Below are 13,832 nucleotides of genomic sequence, written 5' to 3' on the forward strand. Positions count from 1 at the left end.
TTCACAGAGCCCTCCACTCAACCCCCTTCAGTGAGCCCTACGCGCAACCCCCTTCAGTGAGCCATCCCCCTTCACCGAGCCCTCCACTCAACCCCCTTCACAGAGCCCTACGCTTAATCCCCTTCACAGAGCCAAGCCCCTTCACAGAGCCAACCCCCTTCACAGAGCCCTCCACTCAACCCCCTTCACAGAGCCCTACGCTCAATCCCCTTCACAGAGCCCTCCACTCAACCCCCTTCACAGAGCCCTACGCTCAATCCCCTTCACAGAGCCAAGCCCCTTCACAGAGCCATCCCCCTTCACTGAGCCCTCCACTCAACCCCCTTCACAGAGCCCTCCACTCTGGGGGCCATGGCACAACATTAGTGCACTACATTTAGGTAATAGAGGTCCAACTGAGAGAGGGGAGCGGCGGGGCCCAATATGTTTATGCCTTGAAGTCTTCCTGATTCTATTTGGAATGGCTTGCCATTCTTCTGGTCTGTATTTGGCCCTCAGTGATGGTATGGTCAGTAGCATTATCTACATAGAATGGTAAAATGGCCCTTTATTAGTCCCCGGCTGGGACAGAGTGATTGTACCTTTCCTCCCCTGCAGGGACTGATGAAATCTTTCTCTAGGTGACCATTTTTTACATCAACTCAACAGCAATAGTGACACAGAGGACAAACCACCACACGGTATTCTCAGTAATCATTACAACGGTTGCGTGTGACTGCATGTGACTCCACGTGACGTGCATTTAGAAATCAGCCAAAATATTATTTATCTGCAGCAAAACGTAAAGCTTTAATCCAATTTAAAAAATCCTTAAGGCCTGTGAGCAAAAACACTTTCATTTATAGCTAATGCTATATTTATGTAGATCGCTGCATGACATCTTCAAGATGCCCACACACGTTTCTGTCAGGGGGCCCCACGATTCACTTGTGTGGCCTGGTGATTAATCCATGGTATCTTGCGTTTTGAAAGCACACATCCAGACGTGATGACTAACACGTCAAGCATTGTCAGGAGAACCTACATCAAGTTACAAGCTGAAGAGATGTAAAACCGGGATGGAGACCTCTCCCTGTTAGGTTACTTCAAAGATTGAACCCCTTGCTACCGTCTGGAAATCCTCTTGACCTCCGTTACACCAGCTACACATCGACAAGGTCAAACAAGTACATTTTAGAAAGCTGAGATCAGACGGAGAAGAAATCCCTGCCTTTCACTCTATTTCTATTACTAAGAGTTTCTTTTGAGCCCTGGTGTTGACCACTTAAAATGGCCACTCTGGTAAGACTGAGCCCGCTGGGTTGTGAATGAAGAGAGACTTGGGATGCAACGCGAGGGGCCATCAGGCGGGTTTCACAGTAAATAAAGGTGACACGGCTCTGTCTCGGTGCCAGTTGCAGTGTTTTCTCATCCCCAGCGCTTGCGGTGTTGGCAAACGGCTTCTTCTTCCACCCCCGCCCTGCCTGCATCACATCCCAGAACTGTCTGTCAGGTTCAATATGAACAATGTCTCACTATCAATGACGCGCTGAAGCCATTTTGTGCCCTAAAAGAAGAGAAATGGATGATTATGATGTGATACGTATATTGAAAGACCCCATGCTGCCGTCGTCATTTTATTTAAGTCACTGTATGTCTAATAAAATCATCTGATGTTTATTTAATTACAGTAATTTACTAAGCAGATTTGAAATAATTTATTCCCTCCTTTGGCATCAGTAAACAGATTAAGATACTTACAGACAGCCCTAATTGGCTGATTGGACTGTCTAGAGCCCACCCCCATAAGTACATGAAAATTCATTGGCCTATTATAATTAGATCAGAAATTCCAGGATTTACACAAAAACAGGGACTATCATTTTACAATTTCAGAGTGTTATTTGGACATATTTGGACCTTTAAAGAAGACAAACTAACAAATGTAAAAATTAATTTTCCTATTACAAATAGCAATGGAAACATTGAAATATAAAATACCAACTGCAATTAATCATTAGCATCCATAATCTGCCTTAAATGAAATGCATTTGAAGGATTTTGAAAAAGGAAATTGTATGTTCAGAAAAACATCACCACTCTCCCATTTGCAAATACCTGACATATGTTAGCAATTTGTGTGATGTGGGTTTGACCATGCGTTGAGAAATATCTTAAAGTTCAAAGTATAAGATCAAGGTTTTGCTCCGGCTAGAGGCCAATGTTAAAGCAGTCATTCACCATAACATGGGGTAGGCAGAGACATTACTGCAATCACTCAAACTTCAAATGCATTGCAAACAGATGATAGGGGAAACCATGATCAATTAAAATGCATTGCAAACAGATGATAGGGGAAACCATGATCAATTAAAATGCATTGCAAACAGATGATAGGGGAAACTGTGATCAATTTCCCCTAAAGCCAAATGGACTGAAGCCAGGCTCCACCTTTTTGAATTCTTCTGGAATAAGAAATACCTTCATAAATATTGCTGAATGTCTCAGTAACATTATTTTTTACAATGCTGTAAATTAAAGACATAGATGTATTATATTTGTAACACAATCCACTGATTTATTTTAAGGAAAATAAAACATCAATATAATTTGTCAATGGAACCAAGGAGCAATGTTGAGTGTTCAAAAGCCATTTACAACTCAACAGTGGCCGCAAGAGGACGATGAAGGTATTGCATACCTATTTGCAGTTAACAGAAAACCAAATAAAACATCTTAATTGACAGCATTTTCTTAATAAAAGAGAAAAACGAACCATATAAAATACACACAGCATGTCCATCCCACAAATAATCAAATGGTTAGGTATGTATAAATGTTATTTAGAAGAATATTGATAGAAACATATAATAATGCTATTGTAATACATTATAACCAATGTCAATCAAGGCACCGATTCCGGACACATCCTTGTAAAAACCATGTCTGGGTATAACATGTCCTGCATCCCATTCTCATTATAACACGTCTGGGTATAAAATGTCCTGCATCACATTCTCATTTACAGCAAATACCTGGGTCCAGTTAGGGTTCACTGGCTTTCTCAGGGACCAAACAGATTTCCTGTCGAGCGAGGGGATTTGATCTAGCAACCTCTTGGTTACTGGTCAGATGCTCTAACCACTCGGCTATTTGCTGCCCCACAATCATGTCCGTTTGGTTGTTGATAACAGAAATAATATCCAGGTATTTATCTGGAAGCACATCTTTTTAAGCTGTGCCAACACAGCGGTTTGTGTCACCAGGTAAGGAATAGGCCTTGTCCCAACTAGTCCTCACCTTCGAACCACTAGCCAATCAAAGAATGGGCTCAGTGTCATTCCAACTGACAATGGCATCTTTCCATCTAGGAAAATACACACAAAAAACTTATCACCTGAAAAGTCAATAACAAAAATCACAGTAAAAATCCTACAATAATAACACTCATTTGAAAGGGGCCAGTCAAGGTAAATAAAGACACTTGTCACTAACAGTAACACATCATTTAAGTGGAAAAAAATAGAATCCTAGTTGTTAACATGTTATTCCCCATGAAAGAACCAGCCCCTTGGGCAAATTGAAATCCTCTGTGTGACTAAGAACTATTTTGTTCATTACTATGGCGTGGGCTACCTGAAAGGTGTGTTTCAAGAATTCACTCACCTGGTCCGTATGCAGTGTTCCAGAGGGGGAACGAGGTCCGTGTCAGCATCGGTTCTACCCGAGGCACCTGGAACGGCTGGAAACACCACACAAATGATTGAAAAGGAAGTCTTTATCATTCAACCTACAAAAGACAAGGCCTGATCAGGCCCAGCCTAACCCAGATTGTTCCAAACACCATCTGTGTAGTTGCCAAGGTGATCAAACCGACCCTGATCATCAGGGTTCCGTACATACAGAGGGTGAGGCAGATCTCCTCCTGCTGATTGGTCAGGCCGTCGTAGTAGTACAGGTCAAACTCCCGGACCTCCCAACAGTCACTCAGCAGTTCCTTCCGCAGACCAAAGAGCACGCTGAAGTGGCTCTCGCTGCACACCACCCAGATCGGGAACTTGGGAGTCTTCAGGTAGGAGCCAACCTTAAAAACAGTAGCACACCATCGTTAATATTAACAAAAAAGGTATCTGGAGGAGATGGTAACCTTGATTGAGGAAAATCTCAAATTGGTCTATGGAACCATTTAGCTGTCAGAGTGATGCATGTTACCATGGATTTAATCCAAAAGACAATCTTAATGAATGATTGGTGATATTTACAACTATATTTACAATAGCAGATGTCACGTACAGTGTTCTTACCTTGCAGATATTATAATGTTCAAATAAGGACAGCAGTCCAATGTCACAGCGACTGCTTATCCCCTTGAGAAGGGTCAGGTTTCCATCGCCTGAATCCAGCTCCATATTGTCATTGAAGACATTTGAAACAGCCCGTCCACACAGCAATAAATTAACCAACTCCTATGGAAAGAATAACAGTTAACATTCAAATATCCAACGTTCAGAACAACCTGAAGGTAAGATACTAGAATTAGCTGCAGGTCTCTGGCTGGGAGCCAGGAGTTTTACAACACACAAATCAATCATTATTTTTTCTCAAAACATTGATTGCTCAAGGTTATTATAAATGTATGTTATTCATTTTACAAAGAATGCCAATTTACATTTAATGCAGTGGAATGAGTTTCCAATTCTATCACATCTTATGGCAGCAATTCCAAACAGACTGACTCAACCTGGGAGTTGGCAGAGAACAACATGCCTAAGGGCCAACTCACTTGCTAGTCTTAGACTGTGAAGATTCAAGGACAGCCTCTCCCATTCTACCTCCCCTTACACACGGCCAACACACAGCCCTTACACACGGCCAACACACAGCCCATACGCACGGCCAACACACAGCCCATACGCACGGCCAACACACAGCCCTTAAACACGGCCAACACACAGCCCTTACACACGGCCAACACACAGCCCATACGCACGGCCAACACACAGCCCATACGCACGGCCAACACACAGCCCATACGCACGGCCAACACACAGCCCATACGCACGGCCAACACACAGCCCTTACACACGGCCAACACACAGCCCTTAAACACGGCCAACACACAGCCCTTAAACACGGCCAACACACAGCCCATACGCACGGCCAACACACAGCCCTTACACACGGCCAACACACAGCCCTTAAACACGGCCAACACACAGCCCTTAAACACGGCCAACACACAGCCCATACGCACGGCCAACACACAGCCCTTACACACGGCCAACACACAGCCCTTAAACACGGCCAACACACAGCCCTTAAACACGGCCAACACACAGCCCATACGCACGGCCAACACACAGCCCTTAAACACGGCCAACACACAGCCCTTACGCACGGCCAACACACAGCCCTTACGCACGGCCAACACGCAGCCCTTACGCACGGCCAACACGCAGCCTTTAAACACGGCCAACACGCAGCCCATAAACACGGCCAACACACAGCCCATACGCACGGCCAACACACAGCCCTTACACACGGCCAACACACAGCCCATACGCACGGCCAACACACAGCCCATACGCACGGCCAACACACAGCCCATACGCACGGCCAACACACAGCCCATACGCACGGCCAACACACAGCCCTTACACACGGCCAACACACAGCCCTTAAACACGGCCAACACACAGCCCATACGCACGGCCAACACACAGCCCATACGCACGGCCAACACACAGCCCTTACACACGGCCAACACACAGCCCTTAAACACGGCCAACACACAGCCCTTAAATACGGCCAACACACAGCCCTTACGCACGGCAAACACACAGCCCTTAAACACGGCCAACACACAGCCCATACGCACGGCCAACACACAGCCCTTAAACACGGCCAACACACAGCCCACACGCACGGCCAACACACAGCCCTTACGCACGACCAACACGCAGCCCATAAACACGGCCAACACACAGCCCATACGCACGGCCAACACACAGCCCATACGCACGGCCAACACACAGCCCTTAAACACGGCCAACACACAGCCCTTACACACGGCCAACACACAGCCCTTACACACGGCCAACACACAGCCCTTACACACGGCCAACACGCAGCCCTTAAACACGGCCAACACACAGCCCTTACACACGGCAAACACGCAGCCTTCATGCGTTAGCCAGGAAACCCACCTGAGTACAGTAGCCATGGGCTCCGATAAGCGCAGTGGTGGGGACGTCCATATCACCTTTAACCCTGAGGAAGAGCAGATGAGGGTTACCAAGTGTGGTGTGTTGAAAGTAGTGACTGAATGTATGTCTACTTTATATGTTCCGTCCTAATGCCTTGTGTCAGGTCACAGACTTACAAGCCGATAGATCTGGAGAGAATAACGGAGATGGTGAGCAATAAACATCCTAGAGATCCGGACTCAAACTACAAAAGAATACAAGACCAGTCAGCCTTGTACAAAACCAGCCCAAGCACCCAAAGCGGATCAACGCTTTTCGTCATTGGTCACATTAGGATATGAACCATTTCATTCATTCAGATTGGTTAATCGTACCTGTTGTATGTGCTGCTCCACAAGCAACTGAAGGTCCTTCAGATTATCAACATGAATACGTATGATCTACAGTAAATGTTTAGGGAAAGACATTTGTCAGGTTTTGATTAAAACAATGTCAGAACCTCATCCTGAAAACCAGCTCACAAGAGAGATATTCACGTCTCTCACATATTCAGGTATCTAGGAAACTTAATGTAATTGACTGAAGTCTGCTATGTTTATTTCATCAAATATTTTACTCTGGACAACAACCCCAAGCTAGTTGGACAATGCCTTCTGTTTGTGCACATGGTGGGAGGTTAATGGCTAGCCTAAATAGGCATTATTTAATAGAAAATAGAAAATGACTAAACGATTGTCCTTATAGTCTATAACACAGGTCTTCAACCCTCTCCTGGGGACCCCCCAGCCATCTCACAGTTTAGTTTCAGCCCTGATATAGCTCACCTGAGGTAAGGGCTTGTTAATTAGTTAAAAAGTTGATTCAGGTGTGCTAGCTCAGGGATACATCTAATAGATGGAATGGCTGGGGGGGTCCCCAGGAGACGGTTGAATAACAATGATAATTTTAGAGTTAATCATTGGTTAAATGATTTTGGAGTTAATTTGGGATTTACAATGATGGCAGACTACGTGGTCTCTTCAATTTCTATTCTTGCACAAAATACATACATTCAAGAACCTACAATGGCTCATGTATATTTATGTCTATATTCAAAAACGTTCGAGGCTTTGATTTGTTTTTCTCAAATTCACAAACTTTCAAGGCTTTGATTCTTTTCTCTCAAAATCACAAACATTCAAGGATTTCAAGGACCCATGGAAAGCTTCTTTTTCCATCTTGAGTGTGGAGTTAAAAAATCCCCCCTCATCTAACCAAAGCAATTTCACAGAAAGTTAGCTAACGTTAGCACAGCTACTTAGAAGAGAGTATTATTTGCTTGCTTCCTTAGTTAGCTAATTTCAGTTTAGACATTGAATACCACATCTCATGGAATGGCTTCTTAGACAGACAGCAATATACTTACATTTGCATTATTTAACAAAAGTTAGCTAGATACATACTGATATTTTTCACTCAGGATACTGTATTGACCGACATTATAACGTGTGACTGCTATTTGTTCTTTTTAATTGTTTCAGCTACCAGTTCTCAGTCGTAAGAGTACATTCTGGGATGTTCGTAAATTCATAAACACAGAATACCACGGGGCTCTAACTGCAGCACTCGTTTTTCAGAGCAGCGTCAAGTGGGAATTTACAAACTCGTCAAGGTCTCTGAACTTGAACGCTGTCAAACAAATGCACATTGAAGTATACAGCTGTCCATCAAAACCACCATTGGAGAAAGTGTCAGTGACCACAGACTGGAGCACACCATAATCATTTCAACACAAAATAGCGCCTGTTGTATCTAACATTTTAACTGCTGGTCATTAGAAGTACCGGAGCTCAGCTCCTCCTAGTCCTTATTCTGACCACAGCTGAGCTCCAGCCCAATACGACCCCTATTTATAGAAGACTATTACAAAATTACAAAATAACTGCCAAAATTAACCCTGCATACAGTCTAGATACAGTGTAGATACAGTCTAGATACAGTCTAGATACAGTGTAGATACAGTGTAGATACAGTCTAGATACAGTCTAGATACAGTGTAGATACAGTGTAGATACAGTCTAGATACAGTCTAGATACAGTGTGAGGGTAATACATCCCTAACATGCATGTACCTTTTCTAGAATTCCATCGGATCGACCATGTCCTGTCGGGGTGAAGTGATTTCTTCCTGATGTTCTATAAGACAACATCGGTAACATTCATCTGGTAACCTTGGCATCTTTTAAACCAGGGTCTTATTTACTAATGTACATCGTAGTTTCTTATTAAAAACCGCTGTAGTGCCTGGTGAATTTATGTGTTCTCAGGTTTACATTCCCTATACAATGTAAATTTAACTGTTCTGGATGGATTCACACAATGAGCAGAGAATTGTTAACTTACATGGCAATAGTAGCCGTTCTCCCCTCCCCTGCCCGCCAAAGGAGTTCCGCAGTGGCCAACACCAGGCACTTTGTTCTTGCAGCACCAGAGGGTCTTAATCTCCTGGTGAGGAAATGAGGAAAAGTCAAGATGGAATTTATGAATGGAATCTACAGAATTGTTTATGACTTTAAACAAACTGCTATAAATCAAGAAAGCAGTTCATGCTGTCAATTTTTGGTTGGTGAAGAACATTCAGTTTCTAATGGAGACTACATCACAACTGGCATGCTATTCCCTTTAGTATATCGCACTACATTCTAAACCCTGGAATAAAGTAGCATCTTTAGGATGGATCGGGACACAAATTGGCACCCAGCCTAGTACATTGGACAGAGAACAGGAATTAACACTGTACTTACATAAACCCTGAATCAGCACCAGTCCCCTCAAATAAGAGTTTCTGCAAAACACAGGCCTGCACCGAAGCCAAAACTCCACAAGGACCACCCTGGAAAGCCAATAAAGTTATATTACTACATGCCCCAAAACAACATAAATGTCACAGTCCCTAATAACAAAACAAAACAATAATCAGTTCACTGAAAAAATAAGGGAAGTAACCAAGAAATCATTGAAAATCCCAAAATCAATACAGTTGGGGTGTAAAATGAAAACATTCAGGGTGTAAACTCAAAACAGGTTGGGTGAAAAATCAAAACAAGTGGGGTATAAATTGAAAACAGGTGGGGTGCCAAATGAAAACGGGTGAGGTGGAAAATAAAAACAGGTGGAGTGTAAAATCAAAACAGTTGGGAGCGTAAAATGAAAACAATTGGGGTGTAAATTGAAAATAGGTAAAATGCATTCTGAAAGGCATCCCCTGAAAGTGGACTTGCATTTAATGTGTCCTAAAAGACACCCAGTCTAAATGTCCATTAAATTTGTCTCACGAACATAAAACAGTTGGGATGGAGAGTAAAAATCAAAATGAAAATCAATTAAGGACTCTACTCAGATCAGGTATAACTATAGTTTTATGAAGGTAATCCAAGAATACCTTCTTCTGTACAATCCCATAACTAAGATCCGGTATATCTGAGAAGGTGAAACTCTGACTCCTCCACTCTGCGTTGAAACAACTACTTCTAGAGCCAAGGATCAGCTCTTTCAGGGCCTGGTGGAAAACACAAGTCAACACATCAGCACAGCCTTTTCATTCCAACCATGACACACATCTGCCTCCAGCCCAGCACTCCAGGGAGTCTCAATGGACCTGTTAACCAAGGCCCGTCTGATTACATACACTGGCAGTGTGCTGGTCCATGGGTTCACCCTCTGAACTGGGCTGAGGGAAGCTAGAGGAGTGGAAGGACACTCTGGACAGCTTACGAAATTCATCGTCATCATCAATGTCATCTGCAACAGAAGATATGGACAACATCATACCATATACCAACAGCCGTGCTGATGTATGGTAACAATGGACATTGAAGTTGCATTCAGCATCATCTTTTTTAATATAGCTACCCAAAATCATCTCCGACATATGCACGTCGACATTTTGAATGGCCATTGACTTTGTTCTGGGTAAAACAAAAACACGACATATTTATTTTATTATACAACCGACAGTGGGATATCTAAAATGTCCAAATCAGTAAAATGGTATGAGGAATCTTACCTGCTGATCCTGGATTTCTCTTTTCCTACTTCTATTCCTTTCTCTAGTGTGCCATTGGGCAGTTGGCTTGCCCTCAGGGGGTCGGCAGCAGAGAGACCTTTCAGGCCTGGAACGATGCTGTGTGACTGGACAACCAATGGAGGTCCATCTCTGGTATTTCTGTTGTCTTCATAATTTGACAGTAGAGAATTGGCCCCTGCCATTCGTCTAGTCTGATGTTTTCTCTTCGATTCCTTAGAGACAACATGATCAAAGAAAGTGAGCGGTTTATCGGTTGAACGTATCACAATAATTAGATTGAAGTAATAATAACGATAATATTTTCAGCTTCTATAGCACCTGCCATTACAAAAACTCTTGAAGCACTTGAACATTAAACCAAACAAGCATCCAATAAAATAAAGTATGTAGCTACGTAACAGACAACTGTCAGACTTTAAAGGCTCCTAAAGATGGAACAACAGTCAAGATGGATCCATGTCAGCTCATCTCACTGACAAAATACTGAGGTCATGAATTATAACATCTTTCACAAGAACACAAGGTTGTATTTTCTCGGGACTAATAAGTGGCTGGAAACGTAAATTGAGATTGTGAAATAAAAATGGGTACACTAATCACCAGAACACAATTTTCATGAAATCCACACCTGTACCTGGGCGGAACTAGCTATAGGACCTGCCATCATTCCTCTTCGGAGGCGGCTTGTCCTGTTCTTGTCGGAAAAGGAGTCACTCTTAGCAGATCTGTCATTGTCTAAGAATGAAGTTACATGTTGTCTTTCCTGCAGGTTCTCTGTGGAAAGGCTTTGGCTCCAGATTTGTCTTGGGGTAGTGGTTGGGGGAGTGTCTGATGATTCAAATGATGAAAACGTACCATGAGATGGGCAGACCACCTCTGTAATGGACCTGTGACAGAAACAATTATAAAGGCTACTTAGAAACAGGATCCATGCATATTACCAAAGAGACATGGGCAGCAGCTTTTATGAAAGCTGAGATTTAGCTCCAGTTGGCAGGATTGCCCAGTAGCCTATGTTTAGATTATGGCCATAAATACCTTGACACATTGGTTTTGTTGAAAAAAAATCCTGTAGTGTTCTCTTCTGACCGAGGGCTGTCATAAACTCTTTGTGTCAATGTTGGAGACTTTTCTGTTGTGGATCTGGTCTGGATGACATTACTGTTGAAACCCGTTCTGTCATTATCTCCTTCAATATGATGTCTTACAATGATCTCCAGCATTGATTTTAAGGGACAGTCTTGAGCCTATCATTGAAGAAAACGTGTGTATGCGTTAATAAATTAAAGTTGTGTACGTGTAACATTGTCAGACAAAGCGTTTAAACTCACATTTGGTTTTGTTTTATTTACTATCTGGCTATATTACCTTGTTTTTCTTATATAAACTGTCAAGGTGAAGAATATGTCGCAGGTCAGATCTATTGTTAATGCTTGCATCAGTACGGGGATGTTCTTCATCCATGCAAGCAATCGTTCGCTTGAGTCCCTGTAGTTGGTAAGTGTAAACAAACATTAACAAAGGGAATACATTCCGCAGAATCTATATACTATAGTATATGTAGCTACCGTTAGACTAAAATAATGTTACAATACGATGTGCATGTAACGCTTGACAATAAGCACACATTTAGCTAACTAGCAGGTAGCTACTTAGCACAGATTACATAGTGTAGTGGCTAGGTAGTTAGCAGCCAGGTATAGTACAGTATCTTCTGTACTGAGATACTATTGCTAATTTGATTAATATGTGCACAGCAGCCCACCTAAAGTTACAGTACCTTCCGACTGAGAAATTCTCGCACAAGCGATGCAGCGACTTCTTCTGCTTTTACAGGCATAATGTTTGGCATTTATAACAGATTTACAATCAAAAAATATCTAGCTAATCGGCAAGCTAACCAGCTAGTTTACGGCGCAGTACGGTCTGTTTCTATGGTTACGGTGCATGCGTGTTGCTGATGGGGCTGGTTTGCTGTGGCTCCCTTCTCTAGTTGGGCAAGTCCGCTTATAATACGAAACTTTGGGCTTGTTTTCTTTTGAAGTCGCTTGAAGTAATCACGGGTGGCGGTTTTTTGGGCTTGTTTTAAAAGTTTTGGTCGCTTGTTATCTGACAAGCGACTTCGTTTTTGTACATTTGTTGTCGCTCCTTTCCCTATGCATGATTGACACTGTCTGCTCACAGCCTCACAATAATGTAAGTGCTGTAGTGTAATTCGCTCTACCACAAATCCCCCCGTGGATCTTTCCCGCCCCCACCTCCCTCCCATTGGCGAAAAATCAAGTTAGAATTCCAAACCATGTTACAAGTTTCAACGTTTATTTGTCAAATGAACCGAGCAACACAGCGTCAACCTGAACAATTAAATTATTGTGACATGGCACCCGAGAACAATTTAGTGAGAGTTAAGAAGAATATATAAGCAAAAATATAGCCAAGAGTGTACTGAAAACAAGCAGCAATCTGGTATTAGCCTATTATTTATTATATATATCGCAAGTAAGGCAGTAATACACATAACAGTGTAAGCTAGCAGCAATTTGGTAAAATTATTGAAATGTATAGATATATATATATGAGTGTAATAAGCTAAACTACGTAGTGAGAATTAAGAAGAAAAATATATACACAGTAAAAGTATATCAAGAAGAGAAAGCAATAATATACAACACTGTACACTAGCAGCAGTTAAAAAAAAAGAGTACTGTAAACTAGCAGCAATATTGGTGGTGGTATTGAAATTATACATAGGCCTATGGCAAGTATGGCAATAATATACATTTAGATGGCGTCGCACTACATACATTTCCACAAACGATGACGCCAACAAAGTGGTCCAAGTATGGCAAAAAGTGCAACAGACTGTGAATATCAAGTGGTCCATGATGACAGTAAAGCTCTGTGCAGATACTACAAAGCAGAATCTATTATTACAGTATATATATAGCCTACTAATACTAGATACATATGGTACTCATGTATTTTATGCTCCCCCTTTGTGCTCCTGTCCTCTCGTTTTGCATCTCTCCTCTCATATTTTGAAAGCAGATGATTAGAGATGAGTGGATGGTCCTGCCCTCCATATACACCTTGTTGACGTTTGATAATTTTTGATAATTTGCTTGTTGATGTTAAAATACATGTTTTTCTTTTCAAACGGTTACAGGCTCATTAATTGACCGTAACACGCTATAACAATATTGGGCTTGTTTTGGGCTTGTTTTTGAAGCTGCAGTTGCTTGTTTGACTCGCGAGAGTTGGCAACACTGACGGCAGCCTCTTTAGGTTCTGTGTGGCCTTGTACACTTGGATGGAAAGTGAGGTTCCATAAGAAAAATATCCATTGTTTTGAGCCCCAGAGATATAAAATATTAAGAATTCCGAGATTACTGTGCAATGTAGATGTTCTTTGTCAAGATTGTGTTAAGAAATTCGTTGAGTTCTTCAGTTCTGTTTTTCTAAGAGCCCAAAAACGACAATAACCATTAGCCTTAGTGGCACTGACACTACCTCATCAGTCTGATCCACCAACGCTTCTTAGCTTTGTTGTTACTCACTCCATCGGGATGATTACAGCCTGG

The 13,832-nt window shown here is 42.4% G+C and overlaps 1 protein-coding gene across 5 annotated transcripts; it reads right to left on the minus strand.

The window, feature by feature from the left end:
- Window positions 1-259: 259 nt before the first annotated feature.
- mindy4 (MINDY lysine 48 deubiquitinase 4) lies at window positions 260-12,422 on the minus strand. 5 transcript variants are annotated; one of them, XM_020048764.2, is made up of 19 exons: window positions 12,032-12,422; window positions 11,620-11,739; window positions 11,290-11,498; window positions 10,886-11,138; window positions 10,231-10,463; window positions 10,077-10,132; window positions 9,853-9,965; window positions 9,607-9,723; window positions 8,969-9,057; window positions 8,568-8,669; window positions 8,297-8,360; window positions 6,560-6,625; window positions 6,362-6,429; window positions 6,186-6,249; window positions 4,284-4,445; window positions 3,857-4,063; window positions 3,646-3,721; window positions 3,280-3,346; window positions 260-1,546 (listed from the first exon to the last, which is right to left on the minus strand). In XM_020048764.2, the coding sequence occupies exons 1-19, from the start codon at window positions 12,101-12,103 to the stop codon at window positions 1,495-1,497; spliced, it is 2,190 nt and encodes a 729-aa protein (XP_019904323.2). In that variant the 5' UTR covers window positions 12,104-12,422; the 3' UTR covers window positions 260-1,494. The 5 variants fall into 5 exon arrangements, with proteins under 5 accessions (XP_019904323.2, XP_019904322.2, XP_019904326.2 ...); XM_020048763.2 differs by having other exon boundaries at window positions 10,880-11,138; XM_020048767.2 differs by having other exon boundaries at window positions 10,880-11,138; window positions 12,017-12,422.
- Between the last annotated feature and the right edge of the window lie 1,410 nt (window positions 12,423-13,832).

Source organism: Esox lucius, chromosome 8, assembly GCF_011004845.1.
Source record: "Esox lucius isolate fEsoLuc1 chromosome 8, fEsoLuc1.pri, whole genome shotgun sequence".
Classification (NCBI taxonomy): domain Eukaryota; kingdom Metazoa; phylum Chordata; class Actinopteri; order Esociformes; family Esocidae; genus Esox; species Esox lucius.

Coding starts and splice junctions, on each gene's coding strand:
- mindy4 (XM_020048763.2), bottom strand. CDS start 12,103: ATGCCAAACATTATGCCTGTAAAAGCAGAAGAAGTCGCTGCATCGCTT. Junction 9,058..9,606: donor ATGGGATTGTACAGAAGAAG/GTATTCTTGGAT, acceptor TTGGCTTTCCAG/GGTGGTCCTTGTGGAGTTTT. Junction 8,670..8,968: donor GGTGCTGATTCAGGGTTTAT/GTAAGTACAGTG, acceptor TTTCCTCACCAG/GAGATTAAGACCCTCTGGTG.